Genomic DNA, 16,678 nt, shown 5'->3' with positions numbered 1-16,678 from the left:
ACGTACGCACGCACGCACGGAGACGGACGGGCGGGGGAGGAGGGAGAGATCGGAGGCGCCCCGCCCAGTCCGCGAGGTTGCGCGTGCCCCGTGCGACCGCCAAGATGGTGGTAGGCGCGTTCCCTATGGCGAAGCTGCTATACCTGGGAATTCGGCAGGTCAGCAAGCCGCTTGCCAACCGCATTAAGGAGGCCGCCCGCCGAAGCGAGTTCTTCAAGACCTATATCTGCCTCCCGCCCGCTCAGCGTGAGTTTGACCCCACATCTCTCCAACCTTTCCATTCTCCAACCCCTCTCTGGTGGTTGCTCAGGGGATGGACTTCTGTTTCCAACCAATCACAGCCCGAACCGGCAAAGCTCTACAGCCAATAAGGAGGGTTCTTGGAAGAGGGGCATGCGGGTAGCCCAATAGTAAGAACGGCCGTGGGGCAGGGGGCAGGGCAGGGCGCCCTCGCCCGTGTTAGGAATATCAGCCAATAGAGGAAGAGAGCACGTGAAGACTGACGTCTAGACGAGCCCATAGTGTAGGGGGCAGTAGTAATATGGGCGGGACATTCTGGGACTGAGAGGATCTAGGGGCGGGGCCAAGGAGAGACTTGACCGGGTCGTTTGCCAGGCCGTCCTTATAAGTTTGGGTACCTAAAGTTTGCTTTCCAGGGCCTAGAATTCTTGGTGCTTTGGTATTTTGTGAGGCCTCTGCCAGAGGTGCAGATCTTAGAATGGAAAAGCGTCGGGTTTCACAGCTACCAGAGTGCTCCCCTATCACTTCTCTCATTTGACCCTCGCACTGTTACATCCCCATGTCAGGGAAGGGAGATGACTCCCCCAGTTTACAGCAGAGAACATTGAGGCCTCGAGACCAGAAGGGAATTGCCGAGGTCACACATGGGAGTTTGGGCCAGAGTCAGGACTTAAAAAACCCTGCCCTCTGGATTGCCAGCGCTAGTTTCTGGGTTCTCCCACTGCCTTTCTCCCCAACACTGTGTCTTAGCACCGTGGTTTAGGAAGTGGCTTCTTGGGTCAGACTGACATCGCTTCTAATCTGGGCCCCACGCCTTCCCGGCCAGGTCACTCAGAGCTTCAGTCTTCTGTGCAGTGGGCATTATATAATAGCAACATTTAATGGGCACTCACTTTGTGCCAGGCTCTATGCTGAGCACTTCACAGGCCTCCTGGCATTAAATCCTCACAAAATTATTCCCATTTTGTGGGTACGCTTCGTGTTCATTTATGCTGTCAAGAACACTTCGGTTGTGAGGAGTAAATGGCTGTAAAATGTTAAGTCAGTCTGTGGTACTGAGAAAAGGCTGTTGTGTAGATGTTATAGATACAGAAAAGAAGAAAAGGCACAGAATCTTGGCCTTGGGGATTTTGCATTCTTGGGGCGGGGGCAGGGGGAGCCAGATCGTAAAATAAGTAGTTAAACTATGAATTCTAGTAGATAGCAGTACTTGCTCTGGGAGGAAGCATCAGGGCTGCAAAAGGAGAACTGTCTGGGGGAACGGTTGTAAGTTTAGAGAGGGCAGCAGGGAGACCTCAGTGAGAATATGGGGAGAGGAGGGAGCCAGCAGTGCAGGTATCTGGAGAAAGAACATTCCTGCACTTGCAAAGGCCCTGAGGTGAGAGTTTGCCTGATAACGTTTGACAAGCAGTGAGGAAGCCAGTGTGGCTGAGCAAAGAGACAGGGTAGAGAGGAAACTGAGGGTGGAAAGGTGGGGGCAAGTTGCTCAGGGCCCGTGGGCCACTGCAGTGCTTTGGTTTTCCTTTTGAGTGGGTGGGACTCCCTGGAAGGTATCAGCAAAGGAGGGGACAGGATCTGAGTTATATTTTAACAGGAGCCTTTTGGCAATCTTAGGGTAAAGGTGGCTGCAGGGAGGAGTTGACCACAGTACTCTAGGTAGAAGGTGAGTGGGGAGGAGGACTCCGTTTCTGGAGATGTTTTTTCACCTGGCAAACCCAGGGGCGCCCGGGTGGCTTACTGGGTTGGCCGTCCGACTTCGGCTCAGGTCGTGATCTCACAGTTCGTGGGTTCGAGCCCCGTGTCGGGCTCTGTGCTGCCCGCTCAGAGCCTGCAGCCTGCTTCGGATTCTGTTGTCTCCCTCTCTCTCTGCCCCTCCCCCGCTCACGCTCTGTCTCTCTCCCTCAAAAGTAAATTAAAAAGAAAACAAAAACACTTTAAAAATGTCACACCCGCAGAGCAGTTGAAAGAGAGAATGGTGTAGGGGCACCTGGCTGGTGCTTCAGATGCTGATCTCAGGATTGTGAGTCCTTCCGCGTTGGGTGTAGAGATCACTGAAAATAAGGAAATACACTTACAAAACAAAAAGCTTAAGTTATTTAAGAAAAAAAGGAAGAATGGTATGATCATCAGTTATATACCCTTTACCATCTAGTTCATCAGTTATTAGCTTTCCACAAGTTTGCCTTGTTTTGCTCTCATATATATATGCGTGTGCATATGTATACACACGCTTCTTTTTCTAAACAATTTGAAAATAAGTTGCGGACATAAATATTTTAGTCTGTGTTTCCTAACAACAAAGACATTCTCGTATATAACGCGGCACCGATGTCACAAATTTAACATTGATAACAATGATATTGATAGCAATATTACTTAACATGTAGCTAATATTTAATACGTAGCTCATTTTCTGATTTCTCCAGTCATCCCCAAAACGTCCTTTTTAGTGGTTTATTATTATTATTTTTTTTTATTTTTTTTTTAAATTTTTTTTTTTTTTTCCAACGTTTATTTATTTTTTTTGGGACAGAGAGAGACAGAGCATGAACGTGGGAGGGGCAGAGAGAGAGGGAGACACAGAATCGGAAACAGGCTCCAGGCTCCGAGCCATCAGCCCAGAGCCCGACGCGGGGCTCGAACTCCCGGACCGCGAGATCGTGACCTGGCTGAAGTCGGACGCTTAACCGACTACGCCACCCAGGCGCCCCTTTTATTATTATTTTTAATCTAGGGTCTGCTCAAGGATCACGCACTGTGCCTGATTGTCATGCCTCCTTAGTATCCTTTAATCTGCGACGTGGTTTAGCAATCCAGCCCACTGCCTGTCTTTGTAAATAAAGTTTTATTGGCACACAGCCACACTTTGCATATTGCCTGTGGCTGCAGAGTTGGGTTTTAGGGCCCACAGGTCTAAAATATTTATGCCGTGGCCTTTTCAGAAAAAGTTTGCTGATCCTGCTCTATAATGGCATTCTTTTCTTTTCTTTTCTTTTCTTTTCTTTTCTTTTCTTTTCTTTTCTTTTCTTTTCTTTCTTTCTTTCCTTTCTTTCTCTCTTTCTCTCTCTCCTTTTTTCATGACGTTGACATTTGGAAGAATCCAAGCCAGTTGTCCCAGAGTGCCTCACAGTCTGGAGTTTTCTGATTGCTTCCTCTGATTTGATTCACACTGAGCATCTTTGGCAGGAACGCCACAGACATGACAGTGTGCCCTAAGGACATCACCTCAGGGGGCTCCTGATGTCTGTTTGTTCCGTCATGTGTGATGGTAACTTGGATCCCTTGGTTAAGGTGGTGACCACTAAAAGAACCTTTCCTCTTCCTCTTAGTAATGAATACCCAGTAGATTTGTTTGGAAGGCGGCGCTGGCACGATCTCCCCTGGATCGGGTGTGACGTGACTGCAAGAGGGGGCAGGTTGGACAGAAAAGACCAGGAATTCAGCTTGGGATAGATTTAGTTAGAGGTGCTATTAGGTGTTAGAGTGCACGGACTTCTTCTATATTTACACTCTAAAAATCATGTCGTTTGGTATTTTCCCTTTGCTGTTTTCCCCTTGCCGTGGCCCCCAGCCTGTGTGAGCAGAATTTTCCAGATCCTGTGGCAGCTGTGCGTTCTCCTGGGTCAGGCCTCCGGGCGCTGACCAGCACATCCAGCATCTGCGCCTTTGGCTGAGATGCTTTGGACTCAGCAGGGTGGGCCTGGCTGTGTTCTCACAACGGAGGCCGGAGTGGTAGATACGTACTTCTGAGGAAAGAACAGTAAATACAAGAAGCATAAGTCATCGATGATACGCTGTGTTGGGGAGGCAAGGATCTTTTTACTTTATGATTTTTTTACTTTCTTACTTGGGGAGATAGAAGTTTATCGGACACACTGTAAGGGAGCAGCAAAAGAGACACCGTCTTCTCCGAGGCACTGGTGGGGGGGCTATAGCTAAGGGGGGAGAGGGAGGAGGTATGGGAAGGTATGGAATTTCCCTTTTTCGATACGGGTGCCCAGTTAAGTAGCCCATCGGTCAGCTGGGGCCTGTGGATGTTCTGAGGTGGGTCACCTCGTGAGCCTGTGTGCATTCAGTCCAATGGTCCCTGCGGGCCCTTTTCGCTTACTTGCTTTTCTACTGCTCAAGCCCGTTGCCTAAAAGCGGCCTCTCCATTCCCCGCTGACAGATCCACAATGACAGGTCTTTGGCATTTAGGGGAGAGGCCTCATCCTCAGTAGCTGCTTCAAGCTGAAGCGGGGTTGGGGGGCGCCGTCCCTGCCTACACTTGTCGGCCCATCAGGGGTTCTGTGCCGTTATGGACCAGAGCACGGTATTCGGTTAACATGCCGATAGGCGATTGGAGTGAAATTCCTCGGTGGCCAGGTCCACGGGATTTAGGGGGAGGGGACCCTCCAATGGTATGAGCCGGAATCCTTGTTGAACCGTGCCTTGTACATGGAATTGTTGGATTCACTCAGACGTGTAGCAACATGCTTTTCCCATAGATCAAGATGGTGGCCGGATCCACAGGAACAAAGGAAAAAAAGGGGGGGACCCAAAAGAAGCAAGGTGGCTGAAGTCAGCCCGGGTCAGAGACGGGTCCCCACCAGCCCATAATGTGTGTGGATTTGCCCTGGACGAGGTGCCACTGCAGTTGTGCTGGTCGTTGGGACTGGAGGCCTCGGGGAGCGGGAGAGCAGAGGAAAGGGGTCTTTTGCCCTCATAGGCGCGGACGGTCCAACCTGTCATCCCTCGGACGTTCCGACCACACGCGGGAGCCACCCTGGCCAGAGTTCTTCAGTTGTCTGAGGAGCACTAGGGTTAGGCCGCCGAAGGGCCAAAGAGAGAAAGGAGATGGAGGGAAGGATCCCTCTGAAGGGACAAAGGGGAAATCCCTCACCCTTTCGGGCAAGGGCAGCGTGGCTGGTTCCCCCTGGGGCTTCGGATCCTCACCGGCTGTCAGTCAGTTCCCCAAGGAGGGTAGAATCGGTCCACGAGGGAATGTCCCAAGAAATTCCTGGAAAATCTGGATGGCAGAGGGTTCCCATGAGGGCCAGCAAATGTGGGGCAACCCGGTTGGGTGGAGGCCAGCAGCACCAGCGATGAAAGAGTTCACGCAAGTGGAACAGAGGAGATAGAGGTTTATTGAATACACTGCACAGGAGCAGAGGGCAGGACAGCCAAGGAAAGACTGTCTGCTAGCAAGGATCTTTTTATTTATTTATTTATATTAAAAAAAATGTTTTTTAAATGTTTGTTTATTTTCGAGAGAAAGAGAGAGCATGAGCAGGGGAGGGGCAGAGAGAGAGGGAGACACAGAATCCAAAGCCGGCTCCAGGCTCCGAGCCATCAGCCCAGAGCCCGACTCGGGGCTCAAACCCACGAACCATGAGATCATGACCTGAGCCGAAGTCGGTCACTTAACTGGCTGAGCCACCCAGGTGCCCCAAGGATCTTTTTAAGCAAAGATTTCTGCGGTGGGGTGAGGGAGAGGTCGAGATACGTACGTTTGGTAATTGGTGATGCCAGGCATGTTGGGAGCACTCTTGCAAAGTGTTCTGCTGACACTTCTGGGGGGGGCCGCGGGGCGTCCCTGGGCAGTGGGAGAATCCCGGTTTGTTTGTGTTTATTCCTAAAATACTGGTCATTTTTCCTGGCTTACTACTCACAGGAGGCGGGATAACTGTCCCCTAAAGATGTCCACATCCTAATCCCAGGAACCTGTCGAATGGGTTAACTTCCGTGACAGAGGGGACTTTACAGGTGTGATTGAAATCAAGGGTGTGGGGACAGGGAGAGAGGGTCCTGCATCATCCAGGTGTGCCAGTGTAATCATAAGGGTCCTTATAGGTGAGAGAGAGAGACGGGAGAGGGAACGATTTGAATATGCTGCCTTGCTGGTCTTGAACACGGAGGAGGGGCCGTGAGCCAAGACATGCAGGCAGTCTCTAGAAGCTGAAAGAGGCAAGGAAAGGTACTCTCCCCTGCCGACACCTTGAGTTCAGCCTCCTGAGATGTGTTTCAGACTCCTTACCTCATAGGTCTGATGGGGAGGGTCTGCTGCATGCAGGAACACCCCTAGCAAAGGCCTGGCACGTTCTACGTTCAATAAATAGCAGTGTGGCTCAGTGACCAAGCTCCCGTCCTCTGCAGCTGGGCTGCCTGTGGGTGAGTCCCAGTTCTGCCACTTTCTTTGTGACCCCTGGCAAGTTATTTAGCTTCTCTGGGCCTCAGTTTTGTTGTCTGTATGTTGTATTGTTACAGCGGTGCCATGAGTTCATATCCACAGAGCATTAAACAGTGCCTGGCCCTTAAGCACTGCATAAACGTTTGTCGAGCGTATTGCTGTTTTTCCCGTCGCCATCATCATCATCATCCTAATGCTAAGCCTTCTGGTGGGATCCTTCTCACTGTGCGCTCCTGGCCCGCTGTCGTAGCCGAACAGAACGGTCAGGACTTCCTGCCTCGAGATGGTAGTGATCCCCCTTCCTCAGCCAGCTCTCACAGGCTTACCACGGGCAGAAGGATCTGGGCTTTCCCCTGCATGTTTCTAACTAGCACGGAGCAGTTATTATGTGTGTCTGGTTAGGAGCTGGGATCAGAGTTATCTGAGTAACGAAAAGTGAGTCAAATAGAGAGAGGGCTGTGTGGCTCAGGAGAGGGCCTCCTACTACCTAATGCTTCACAGAATGTTTAAAGCATTCTTTGAAATGCATGGGGTACTTGCAAGGAAGGAAATGGACTCCTCCCAGAGCAAGGAGCCAAGGAGGGGAGTTAAGTACTGAAGCCGCCTTATACTCTGGGGACATTGACAGAGTCCCGTGGCCCTGGGGACAGGAGCTATCCTGTGGGAACTCTGGGCAGGGGACCATCTTGTGCAAAACCAGATCCCAGGAAAGGGGTACCTTGAGGGAAAGGGTGAACTAGGAAAAACCCACCCTGCAGAGGAAGGCACAGCCTTAGGGCTAGAGGGAGATTTTAAAAAGTCTCCTGTGAGAATTTGTGGCCACTGATGGTCCCTCATGTGGGTTTGGGGCCTGAATTATACTCCTTGAAAGGCCCTGGAAACAGCAAGCTGAGAATGAACCCAGGCTGTGTGCGCCTGACAAGGACAAACGAGCCCTTCCTGGAGGAGTCCCCTTTCTGCCTGAGCCTTGGAGAATCCCTTCAGGTGGCGTCCTGGCACATCTGATAAAAAGTTACGTACTGTGTGGAGAACCAGGCACCACCAGCGAGATCTGGAAACATTGTGGATATCAGAACGATCAGATGTGGCTGTAACATACCTGTGTTTGTATATGAAGGGGACGCATTAGGAGGGATGTGAAAACATGAGTGCCATCAGAAATTACCAGGCAGTTGGAAAAAGAGCCAAATAGAGCTTTGAGAAATGACCCATACAGTGGACGTTCAGAATTCAATGCAGGCACTAACCAATCGCCAGATTAAACACAGCTGCCGAGAGGACTGGTATGCTGAAAGACATCTCAAGGGAAAAAAGTGAGTGGTGTGGGGTGCTCCCCTTAGCTGCCCAGGAGTGCCACCTGCAGGTCCTGAGTGGGTCCATCTGGGGAAGGAAGGGCTGGACATTTTTATTGTTACCACTGTCCAGAGAGGATCCTCCTGTGCCAGAGAACATTTGAAAATCACTTCCCTGGGGTCTATTTATAATCTGCAGAGCACCACATGAGTTATGTTGCATGACAGCCAGGCTGCTACTGGTGACCTCCAGCTGCCGCTTTTATTATGCTGTCCCATTAAGGAAACATGTTGCACGTTCTCCTTGTGTGTGTGTGTGTGTGTGTGTGTGTGTGTGTGTGTGTGCGCGTGTGCAGTTACCTAGTCATGCATAGTGCTGACATATAATACTGTGAACATATACTGTGTGCACTTAAAAATGTTAAAAACTTGGAAGGTGTGAACTTAATATTTAAAAAATAAAATTTTTAGGGACACCTGGGTGGCCCATCGGTTGAGCGTCCAACTTCGGCTCCGGTCATGATCTTGCTGTTTGTGAGTTCCAGCCCCACTTGGGCTCGCTGCTGTTAGCGTGGAGCCTGTTTGGATCCCCCCCCCCTCTCTCTCTGTCTCTCTGTCTCTCTGTCTCTGCCCCCTTTGCACTGGCATCCCCCCAAATAAATAAACATTAAAAAATAAAAAGCAAAATAAAAATGTTTAGTTTATTCATGCCCCCCCCCAAATATTTTTCCTCTTGCTAAAAATATTTTCCCTCTTGCTAAAAATATTTTCTTATACAGGCGTTGTTAAATACGTTTGGAAACTCTCTGTGAGAGTGTAGTTTTGACATTCTTTGTGTGGGGCGGTCAGAGCTGGCAAAGACCTAACAGAAACACAGAGAGCCGAACGAGAGAAGTGTGCTGTCAGCTCTATTTAATCCCACTGCTCATCTTTCAGCCCCACCCTTCCTATGCAGAGGCATTTGTTGGATTATGCTTGCGCTCACATTGTTAAGTTTTTAGTCCATGGCTTCTGAGCAGGAGTCTTTTTTAAGAAGCCGTTTTGTGAGGGCTGGTTGATTTGCAACCCGGGAATATTCCCGGGAATCCATTTGCCCGGGCTGCAATACGCTGAGTGGACAGGAGAGGGCGCCTGTGTCACCCTTTCAGCATCCGGGGTTGCTGACGGCACCTGCCTGCTGAGAGGGTAGCTCCTATAGCTGTCTACGCCTACAAAAGCCCAATTTCTTCTCCTTTTCCTCCTCCCCTTCCTTCATCTTGTTACTCTTCCTTTTCCTTCCTCCCTTTTCCCTCCTCCTCCTTCAAAACATAAACATGACCAGAAGTCCTGACATTTTCTTCCTATGCCCCAAAGAAACCTTACCTACTCTTTGTTCACCCTTCCTTGAGACTCTCTAGTCATTGCCTGAGAGGCCTATCCTGATGTCTCCGCCCCCCAGGATGTGCCTCTGCCTCTCACTGGAGTCTTACCCCGCTTCCAGCTTCTTGGCTTCTCCTCTTTTCCTGCTCTCCAGCTCCAGTTGGCCCCACTTCAGACCCCTAAGCCCCCATATAGCTGGTGATTTCCTCGGGAGCCCCCTTTTAAACAGTTTTTTAATATTTATGTATTTTTGAGAGACCGAGCGTGAGCGGGGGAGAGGCAGAGACGGAGGGAGACACAGAATCCGAAGCAGGCTCCAGGCTCTGAGCTGTCAGCACAGAGCCCGACGTGGGGCCCGAACCCACTAACTGCAAGATCATGACCCGAGCTGAAGTGGGATACCTAACCGGCTGAGCCACCCAGGCGCCCCGCCTCAGGAGCCCCCTCGCTCCCCCTCTGTACTAAGCTATCCTTCGGCTGCCAAACCCACCTCGGTCTTGCGCCCCGAGAAGATATTGTTAATAAGACAGTAAAGAATAACATAGGGGCACCTGGGTGGCTCAGTCGGTTAAACGTCTGACTTTGGCTCAGGTCATGATCTCACAGTCCCATGAGTTCGAGCCCTGCGTCGGGCTCTGTGCTGACAGCTCAGAGCCTGCTTCAGATCCTCTGTCTCTCTCTCTCTGCCCCTCCCCTCTTCAAAAAGAAATATACAGGGGCGCCTGGGTGGCGCAGTCGGTTAAGCGTCCGACTTCAGCCAGGTCACGATCTCGCGGTCCGTGAGTTCGAGCCCCGCGTCGGGCTCTGGGCTGATGGCTCAGAGCCTGGAGCCTGTTTCCGATTCTGTGTCTCCCTCTCTCTCTGCCCCTCCCCTGTTCATGCTCTGTCTCTCTCTGTCCCAAAAATAAATAAACGTTGAAAAAAAAAATTAAAAAAAAAAAGAAATATACAAAAATAAATAAAGTAAAACACAAAATCTCATTCAAAAAAAAAAAAAGAGTAATATAAAGTAGGGGCGCCTGGCTGGCTCAGTTGGTAGAGCATGCGACCCTTGATCTTGGGGTTGTGAGTTCAAGCCCCACGTTGGGTGTAGAGGTTACTTGAAAACAAAACAAAAATCTTAAAAAAGAAAGAATAATGTAAAATAGCATTACTTATCACGAGCACTAAGGCTTAAACATGAACACTACCTTAGTGGATGAAGAAACTGAGCAGAGCTGCTCAGTAACCTGATGTCAGTTCATGCACAAGACTTGAATGCACCAGGTTCCCTGCTAGCCAGGAAGAGAAAGAGGAAATGGAGATGCGGAGAGGTTGAGAAACGTGCCCAAGGTCCCACAGCAAGTAAGTAGCAGAGGCAGGACTTGAATCCGGGACCACCCGACTCCAGATGGCATCCCTAGAGCACTCTTAGTCCCTTTATTAGCTGCTTCCCTTGTGCCTCTGACACTCCCAGGCGCTGTCTGTACTAAGCTGAGGTGGTCTCTCCAGGCATCGGTGGGATCTAGAGGTGGGATTGTTTTCTGGGACAAGGACAGGCTTGTATAGTTCACTCAACAAATCTTTGCCTAGTACCTGCTGTACGCCAGGAACTATTCTAGGAGGTTTGACTAACTCAGCAGTCGACAGAGCAGACAAAAATCCCTGCTCTCTGGGAGCTGACATCTGAGGCTATTAATTACCTGCCTGGTGACTCCAGGGGTGCAGAGAGGTCCTTCTTCGCAGCAGTTCCGCCCAAATTCCCAGGCTGAATCGGTGGTTCAGGTTCGGTCACACCCCCATCCTTGAGCCAATCACCGCAGTCCGAGGAAGGCAGTCTGATTGGCCAGTCTGAAGGGCGGGGTTCACCACTACTGAATCCTTTGGACCCCGTGTTGGGGAGGTGGGATTCCCCCAGTCGCTTGGTAGACAGAGCCAGTCGTGTTTCCTCCGGTGACAGGTGCAGTGTGCGTCCCTGCGGGCCCCAGAGGCAGTGGTAGAGGATGGGGTCAGTCCGTGGGAGGAAGGTGCCGCCCCGCTTGAGGCACCACAAATCCCGTAACCCCTGGAGCAGTGTTGGGGTGAGCTTTCAGCTGGCTGGAACACATCCAGGGAAGGGCGTCCAGGGCAGGGACCGGCTCGAAGCTATTTACTCTTTATGATAATTTCTTAACCAATAGCAGTTTTCATTTATTATGCTTTCTGTGATCTCAACAAATGATATTAGCCACTTTATTAGGGAGTTTATATGATCATTCTGGTTTTATGAGTAGGGAAATGTCTCAGAGAGAGAAAGAAACAAGTCCCCTGGGGCAATACAGAATAAGAAATCAGCCCCTGGCCTCCCAAACTCCTCCTCTTACGTTTCATTATTTTAGTTTTTGCATGTTCTTTGTTAATACCGTCTCTGTAAATGCAGTGTACAGATCTGAAATGCGTAGTTTAATTAGCACCGATAAATGCATGTACCTATATAACCAGCTTCCAAGATCTAAAACAGTTCCGGGGGGCGCCTGGGTGGCGCAGTCGGTTAAGCGTCCGACTTCAGCCAGGTCACGATCTCGCGGTCCGGGAGTTCGAGCCCCGCGTCAGGCTCTGGGCTGATGGCTCAGAGCCTGGAGCCTGTTTCCTATTCTGTGTCTCCCTCTCTCTCTGCCCCTCCCCCGTTCATGCTCTGTCTCTCTCTGTCCCCAAAATAAATAAACGTTGAAAAAAATAAAACAGTTCCGGGGCGCCTGGATGGCTCAGTCGGTTAAACGTCCGACTTCGGCTCAGGTCATGATCTCACACGGGGTTCACGAGTTCGAGCCCCCCGTCAGGCTCTGTGCTGACAGCTCAGAGCCTGGAGCCTTCCTCGGATTCTGTCTCCCTCTCTGTCTGCCCTTCCCCCGCTCATACTCTGTCTCTCTCAAAAATAAATAAAACATTAAAAAAAAAAAAGTTTCCATCACCCCTGGAAGTTCTTTCCTTTCCTGTTCTGTCACCCTGTATGACTTCTCTCACGATCATCATTAGCTTCATCTAAATGGAATCAGGTAATAGGAACTTAGTGTCTAGCTTTTATCCACATGATGCTTGAGCGATCTTTCAGCTGCGTGTATCAGTGATTTGTTTCTTTTCCTGCTGTTTTATGTATTCCTTTATTCCAATATATAAACATGCTGCACTTTATCTACTCTCTTAGTGATGGGCACTTGGATGTCCCTTTTTTGTTGTTGCTGTTACCAGGAAAGCGACTGTAAACCTTCTTGAACGAGTCTCTATAGGAGTATGTTTGCATTCCTTTTGGGGAGATACCCAGGAGTGAGATGTCTGAGTCGGATGGTAGAGATAAAGGTATTCTTAACTTTATACGAAGCTGCCAAAGAGTTTTCCTGCGTGGGTCTAGCCCTTCCACATCCTTGCCAATAATCCTTGTTTGCACTGCTTTAATATTAGCCAGCCCAGTGGGTGTCAAACTTTTCTCTGATGAACTGTGATGTTGAGTACTTTTTCATGCGGTAATAAACCCTTATTATTAGCGCACCCAGTTCCCGAGAATCGGGGAATTGGCGTGGGGCGTCGTTGAGTGCTTCTGGCTCTGAGTCTCTCAAGCGGAAGGCTGGCCAGGTGCTGGAAGGTGGGCTTCCTAGCTGACTCACTCACGCGGCCGCTGGTAGGTCTGTTTCTCACTTGCTGTTGGCCCAAGAGCTCAGTTGCTCTGCACATGGACCTCTCCTCAGGGCGACCCGCAATCTGGCAGCTGGCTGCCCCCAGAGAGAGTGATCCAAGAGTGAGCGCGTCCCAGACTGAAGAGTCAGTGTCTGTATAACGTAATTGTGGTTATAAAAGTGATCCACCACCAGCTGCGTCATATTCGGCTGGGCGCACAGAACGACCCTAGTGTCATGTGGGAAGGGACACTGCGGGCGTGTAAATGCCAGGAGACAGAGATTATTGGGGGCTATCTTGGCGGCTGGCAACCACGATTCTATTACCGCTACGAATTAAAATATTGATTTTTAAATTTTTATTATTTTTTTAAAGTTTTTTGTTTTGAGAGAGGGAGAGCGCGCACACACAAGTGGGGGAGGGGCAGGGAGAGAGAGAGAGAGAGAGAGAGAGAGAGAGACAGAGAGGCGGAATCCCAAGCAGGCTCTGCACTGTCAGCACAGAGCCCAGTGTGGAGCTCAAACCCACAAACCACGAGATCATGACCCGAGCTGAAGTCAGATACTTAACCGACCGAGCCACCCAGTCTCCCCACAAATTATTGACTTTTTAAAAGACTGTTAAATCAGTCTTGTAGTCCTGGATAAATATGCCACTTGGTCATGGTGTATTATCCTTTTTATATATTGCTGGCTTTGATTTGCCAACATTTTCCTAAAGAGGTTTTTGGTTTGTTTGGTTTTTTTTTACATCTGCGGTCATGAGTAATGTATTATGTAATTTTATTTTCTTGTGATGTCTTTGACAGGTTTTAATATCATGGTTTTGCCTACCTCATTAAACAATTGGGAAAATGTTCCCTTATTCTCTATTTTCTGCAAGATTTTGTGTAAAATTGGAATGATTTCCTCCTTAAATATTTGATATAAACATCCATCTTGGTTTTCCGTTTTCTTTAAGGGAAGGTTTTTAATAACATTCAGTTTCCTTACTAGTTATAGGACTATTCAGGTTTTCTACTTCTTTGTGTCAATTTTCATAAATTATGGGTTTTTTGTTTTGTTTTTGCTTTTATTTTAGAGAGTGAGAGAGTGTATGTGAATGGGGGAGAGGGGCAGAAGGAGAGAGAAAGAGAGAGAGAGAGAGAGAGGAGAGAGAGAGAGAGAGAATCTTGAGCAGGCTTCATGCTCAGCTCTGAGCTTGACAAATGTCCTCTTTCATCCTGGACAGTGGTATTTTATGTTTTTGTTTTTTCTTTACTCTTGTTCACTTGTCCTGCTAGTGGTTTATAAACATATATATCAAAAAAATCACCTTTGGTCTTGTTATTTTCCTCTCACTTGCCTGTTTTCTATTTCATTGATTTCTTCTTTTTTTTTTTTTTTTAATTTTTTTAACGTTTATTTATTTTTGAGACAGGGAGAGACAGAGCATGAACCAGGAGGGTCAGAGAGAGGGAGACACAGAATCTGAAGCAGGCTCCAGTCTCTGAGCTGTCAGCACAGAGCCCGACACGGGGCTAGAACTCATGAACCGCGAGATCATGACCTGAGCCACCCAGGCGCCCCTCATTGATTTCTTCTGTTATCCTTATTGTCTTCTATCTATTTGCTTTGGGTTTAATTTGCTCTTTTTTAACCTTAGATTATTGTGTAAACATTTTTTAATGCATATTTATTTTTGAGAGAGAGAGACAGATACAGAGCGTGCATTGGGGGAGGGGCAGAGAGAGAGGGAGACACAGAATCCGAAGGAGGTTCCAGGCTCTGAGCTGTCGGCACAGAGCCCAACGTAGGGCTCGAACCCACAAGCCGTGAGATCATGACGTGAGCCGAAGTCAGTTGCTTAATCAACTGGACCGCCCAGGTGTCCCTAGATTATTGTTTTTAAACTTTCTTCTTTTCTATGTAAGTATTTAAATATAAATTTCCCGGGGCGCCTGGGTGGCTCAGTCGGTTAAGCGGCCGACTTCGGCTCAGGTCATGATCTCGCGGTCCGGGAGTTCGAGCCCCGCGTCGGGTTCTGTGCTGACAGCTCAGAGCCTGGAGCCTGTTTCAGATTCTGTGTCTCCCTCTCTCTGACCCTCCTGGTTCATGCTCTGTCTCTCCCTGCCTCAAAAATAAATAAAACGTCAAAAAAATTTTGAAAAAAAAATAAATATAAATTTCCCTAGGGGCGCCTGTGTGTCCGATGTGTCTGATATCAGCTCAGGTCATGATCCCCTGGTTTGTGGGTTTGAGCCCCGCGTCAGGCTCCGTGCCGACAGCTCGAAGCCTGGAGCCTGCTTCAGATTCTGTGTCTCCCTCTCTCTCTGCCCCTACCCTGCTCATGCTCTTTCGCTTTCTCTCAAAAATGAGTGAATGAATGAATGAATGAATGAATAAATAAATAAAATTTCCCTCTAAGCACCTCTTGAGATGCATCCAATAAAATTTGATGTGTTGTATCTACATTGTCATTCAGTTCTGTATATTTTCCAGTTTCTCCAGTGATTCCTTCTTTGACCCGTGGGTTATTTAGAAGTAGCTGTCTAGTTTCCAAATATTGGGGCCCTTTTAGATTGCTTTCTGTTATTGACTTCTAACTTCATCCCATCATGATCATCATTAATGCACATGATAGAAAAATTCAGGTGGACAGAAGGATCGAATATGGTGGAAAGTACACACGTTTCCCATCCCTGCCTGCCTGCCTGTCGCCTGTCTGTCTTGCTTCTCTCCTTTGTTCATTAGGAAATACTCGCTGAATCCTTACTACTTGGCAGGCCCTAGGGGCTGTATCCGTTTAGTAAGAGACCCAAGTCTCTGCCGCCCTATAGAGTTGAGATTCTGCCAGGAAACAGATACTAAACAAGATAAGAAAGTAAAATCTATTCTGTGTCAGGAGGGACTAAGTAGGAAAGAGTGAAGCAGGGAAGAAGGATTAGGTGCAACGGGAGAAGGTACACATGAGGTTGGGTTTAGGAAAGCCTCTCTGAGGAGGTGAATGTTTGATTAGAGGCTTGAGTAACGTGAAGACGTGTGAATATTTGGAGAAGTGTGTTTCAGGCGTAAGTCACAGGGAGTGCAAAGACCCTGAGGCCAGAGCATGCCGAGGGGGTTTCAGGAATAATGTGGCCGTGTATGTAGCTGGGCCAGAGGGTGAATGGAAGAGTAGGAGGTCAGAGGTCAGAGAGGGAGACACCAGAGGTCACAGCCACCTTCCAGAGGTATTGTGCGCACAACCCAGCCCAGTCTAGGTATGTGTGTGTTTAATTCACATAACTGGCAGTATATTAATTCGCCCTGTTTTGTGCCCAATTTTGTCCTTGTTTACAGCCTACTTTGAAAATCTATCCCACTCTTTTCCTCACAGCAGTTAGTACATAGTGTGGATGTCCCAGGCCCCTGTTGGTGGACATTTAGGTTATCTCTGGGTTATGCTTATCCAAAGAATGCTGCCATCAGCATTTTTAAGCCATTCCAGCTTATGTAGCACTTGGCAGGCAGACTCCGAGCCAAGGGACACGTATCCCTCATCCACCCTACCCCCACACTCCTTCTAGAAATTCTTTCTAGATCTCCACAATCTCACCCGACTTGCCTGATGAATATGCTCGGTTTTCCTTCCTTTCTTCCCTTTCCAATGACCCTGCTCTCCAGAAGATAGGGGAGAAGTAAAGTATGAACAGAAGTGTCTTCTGATACATCACTAGATTCTACTCTTGAAAACAATGCTACGCTATATGTTAACTAACTTAAATTTAAATAAAATCTTGGAATGGGACTCTTGGGTGGCTCAGTCAGTTAAGCATCCGACTGGTTTTTATTTATTTATTTATTTATTTGGGGGGTGGGGAGGGGCGGAGAACGGAGAGAGAGAGAGAATCCCAGGCAGGCTCTGCATTGTCAGCAGCACAAAGCACAATGCGGGGCTCAAACTCACGAACCACGAGATCATGACCAGAGCTGAGATCAAGAGTTGGATGCTTAACCAACGGAGCCATCCA

At 48.7% G+C, this 16,678-nt stretch overlaps 1 protein-coding gene across 1 annotated transcript in view; it reads left to right on the top strand.

The window, feature by feature from the left end:
* The first annotated feature begins 55 nt into the window (after window positions 1–55).
* The window catches only part of LOC115502868 (optic atrophy 3 protein-like), a 48,053-nt gene continuing 31,430 nt past the window's right edge, over window positions 56–16,678 (top strand). The window contains exon 1 of the mRNA XM_030298678.1: window positions 56–246. Within this exon, the coding sequence (XP_030154538.1) occupies window positions 105–246 (142 nt within the window). The 5' untranslated portion in view covers window positions 56–104. The remainder of the gene's footprint in view (window positions 247–16,678) is intronic.

Source organism: Lynx canadensis, chromosome E2 (assembly GCF_007474595.2).
Source record: "Lynx canadensis isolate LIC74 chromosome E2, mLynCan4.pri.v2, whole genome shotgun sequence".
Classification (NCBI taxonomy): Eukaryota; Metazoa; Chordata; class Mammalia; order Carnivora; family Felidae; genus Lynx; species Lynx canadensis.
Note: the sequence above shows the minus strand (reverse complement) of the source record. Positions and strands in the feature narration are given on the sequence as shown.